The sequence below is a fragment of the Eurypyga helias genome, unplaced genomic scaffold (genome assembly GCF_000690775.1).
Source record: "Eurypyga helias isolate BGI_N326 unplaced genomic scaffold, ASM69077v1 scaffold22767, whole genome shotgun sequence".
Lineage (NCBI taxonomy): Eukaryota > Metazoa > Chordata > Aves > Eurypygiformes > Eurypygidae > Eurypyga > Eurypyga helias.
Window position 1 is genome coordinate 13,127 of NW_010260094.1, and position 717 is coordinate 13,843.

At 51.0% G+C, this 717-nt stretch overlaps 1 protein-coding gene across 1 annotated transcript in view; it reads left to right on the forward strand.

The window, feature by feature from the left end:
• The window catches only part of LOC104512088 (zinc finger protein RFP-like), a gene marked incomplete at its 3' end in the record, with an annotated part of 8,492 nt that overhangs the window by 5,911 nt on the left and 1,864 nt on the right, over nt 1-717 (forward strand). Inside the window, 1 exon segment of the mRNA XM_010154937.1 lies at nt 1-253. Coding sequence (XP_010153239.1) covers nt 1-253 — 253 coding nt within the window.

The window sequence follows — 717 nt, forward strand, 5'->3', positions numbered from 1 at the left end:
GACGGCTTCGCACCGGAGTTTCCGCCCCAGCAGAGAGCTGGCAAACATCGCCGACATCGCTAGGCGGCTGAGCCGGAGGGCGGGAGGAAGGAGAGGAGCAGCGGGATGGGAAAATTCGTGCCGGCGGCACCAGGAAGCTCTGAAACTCTTCTGCAAGGAGGACCAGGAACCCATCTGCGTGGTGTGCGACAGGTCCCAGGCTCACCGCTTCCACACCGTGGTCCCTGTGGAAGAAGCCGCCCAGGAATACAAGGTAAAACCTGGGGATGCGCTTGCGCCTCATGGAAAAAAAATCCCTTTCCAAGGGATTCGGCTGGAGCCACTCTCCGTGATGCAGCTGCGAGCGGGGATCTTCGGGCATCGCTCACCCACGTGCGTTTTATTGCACGGACATTCGCTTTTCGCGGTGTTCCCATTGGAATTTCCACCTCTTCCTTTAATTTAGTCACCTTCGCCAACAGCCCAGCAGAAATTAAAAAAATACCTTTTTCCTCTTTGAACTCGGCTATTGTCTCAACCGTCCTGAAAAACTGCCAATGAAATATTCAAAATATGTAAAAACAGCCCAGAAATCCTTGTGGGTTTTTGCTTTCTACATGGTTAAATCAATCATTGAAGGCGATTTTGCATATTTATTCCCCTATTTAGCGTTTCTTTAGTGCCAAACACAAGTAACTTTCTCCTGGTTCTTCCCCATCTCTCTGCTCCTTTCCTCTT